Below are 1,446 nucleotides of genomic sequence, written 5' to 3' on the forward strand. Positions count from 1 at the left end.
GTTGATATTTGTTCTATCAGTTGCATAGTAAATGCCATTGATATATCTGTTTTTATGCTTCCCAGATTTCTGCTTCAGAACAGAGACTGCATGAGACAGACCATGCTTGCCTGGTGCGGTCCGGAGGTAGCAGAAGTCGCCAGCAGTCTCTGGAACTTGAGAAACAGACACCGATACGAGGCCGAGGACAGGTGGTATCGATGCTCATGAGATCATGATGAACTTCTCCGTGCATGAGACGCCTCACCTTGGACCACAGCTGCTTCCAACTTCTACTCTGTTTGACAGACAACTTTTTTCTACTTCACGTGACATACCTGAAGCAGATATCGGTAATAATGGCATGCCATGCATTTATCTGCTCTGATACTCCCCCCCCCCCTTAAAAACAACAAAACATACCCCCCCCCCAACAAAAAAACCGAATAAAAAAATAAATAAAACAACCAACTAACAACACGATCAAAACAAACAAACAAACACACAATCCAAAAAAACAACAACATCTAAATAAATTAAAATTAAAAATCGAGCTGGAAAAATATGTCGGTTTCTTCGATTTCATTTTTTCGACAAGCGAGTGATTCCACTACCTCCAGCCACAGACACAATCAATTTAGATTAAGCGCGACATAAACCATTGCACTCGATCTCTACTCCACGAGTTTTTACCAGATTTCATCGAGTTCCCACCTTCGCTTCTCGGTCTCAACAAATTGGCGCCATCAAAGAAGCTCACTTCAAAGGGTATGGAACTCAATTTTTTCTTCGGGATAGTTACAGCATATTCGAGTACTTGTTCGAGTTTCAAACTATTAAACATGCCACTCCACAGGAATTACAAATTTCTATCTGCTCAGTATCTAGTTTTGAGGAATTTGATGTAAAAATGTGGAATTCCACAATGTGTCAAGCTCTTTCGAATTCATATCATTTGAATATTATCAAGATAATGGCTCCGAATAATCTTATTATTTTGATAATGATAGAGCAGACAGACCATTTTGGTTTCTGACTTCATGGTCTTTGAAACTAAAAACGGCCAACAAAATGTCAAATAAAAAAGGTAGCGATGTGCTAAATAAAGTCAGTCAATATTATATTGTGCTTCGTCCTAGCGTCATGATGGTTGTGTTCGTTGAATTTCCGTAAGACGTGAAAACTTTTCTCATTCAGCCTATGTGATTGCTCCTTCAGGCTGTTGTGTTGTTCCGTCGGTCAATGAAGAATTTTCTAGATCTAGATCGAGTTTGAACATATTTTTGAAAATTTCAAAAGCTTTACATACGTCTATGTAAATGATAGGTTAGATTTCCCTTTACGTGTACGATAGAACTTGGTTCATTTTGTTGAGTTTTCGCCGTAATGTGTGCCTATGTGTGTGTGTGTATATGTGTGTGTGTATGTGTGTGTGTGTGTGTGTGTGTGTGTGTGTGTGTCTCCTTC

The 1,446-nt window shown here is 39.1% G+C and overlaps 1 protein-coding gene across 1 annotated transcript in view; it reads left to right on the forward strand.

Moving 5' to 3' along the window:
* LOC101857294 overlaps positions 1-371 on the forward strand; it is a 7,207-nt gene extending 6,836 nt beyond the window's left edge. Inside the window, exon 7 of the mRNA XM_005111264.3 lies at positions 66-371. Coding sequence (XP_005111321.1) covers positions 66-210 — 145 coding nt within the window. The 3' untranslated portion in view covers positions 211-371. The remainder of the gene's footprint in view (positions 1-65) is intronic.
* Positions 372-1,446: the final 1,075 nt, after the last annotated feature.

The sequence above is a fragment of the Aplysia californica genome, unplaced genomic scaffold (genome assembly GCF_000002075.1).
Source record: "Aplysia californica isolate F4 #8 unplaced genomic scaffold, AplCal3.0 scaffold01034, whole genome shotgun sequence".
In the NCBI taxonomy this organism is placed as follows: Eukaryota; Metazoa; Mollusca; class Gastropoda; order Aplysiida; family Aplysiidae; genus Aplysia; species Aplysia californica.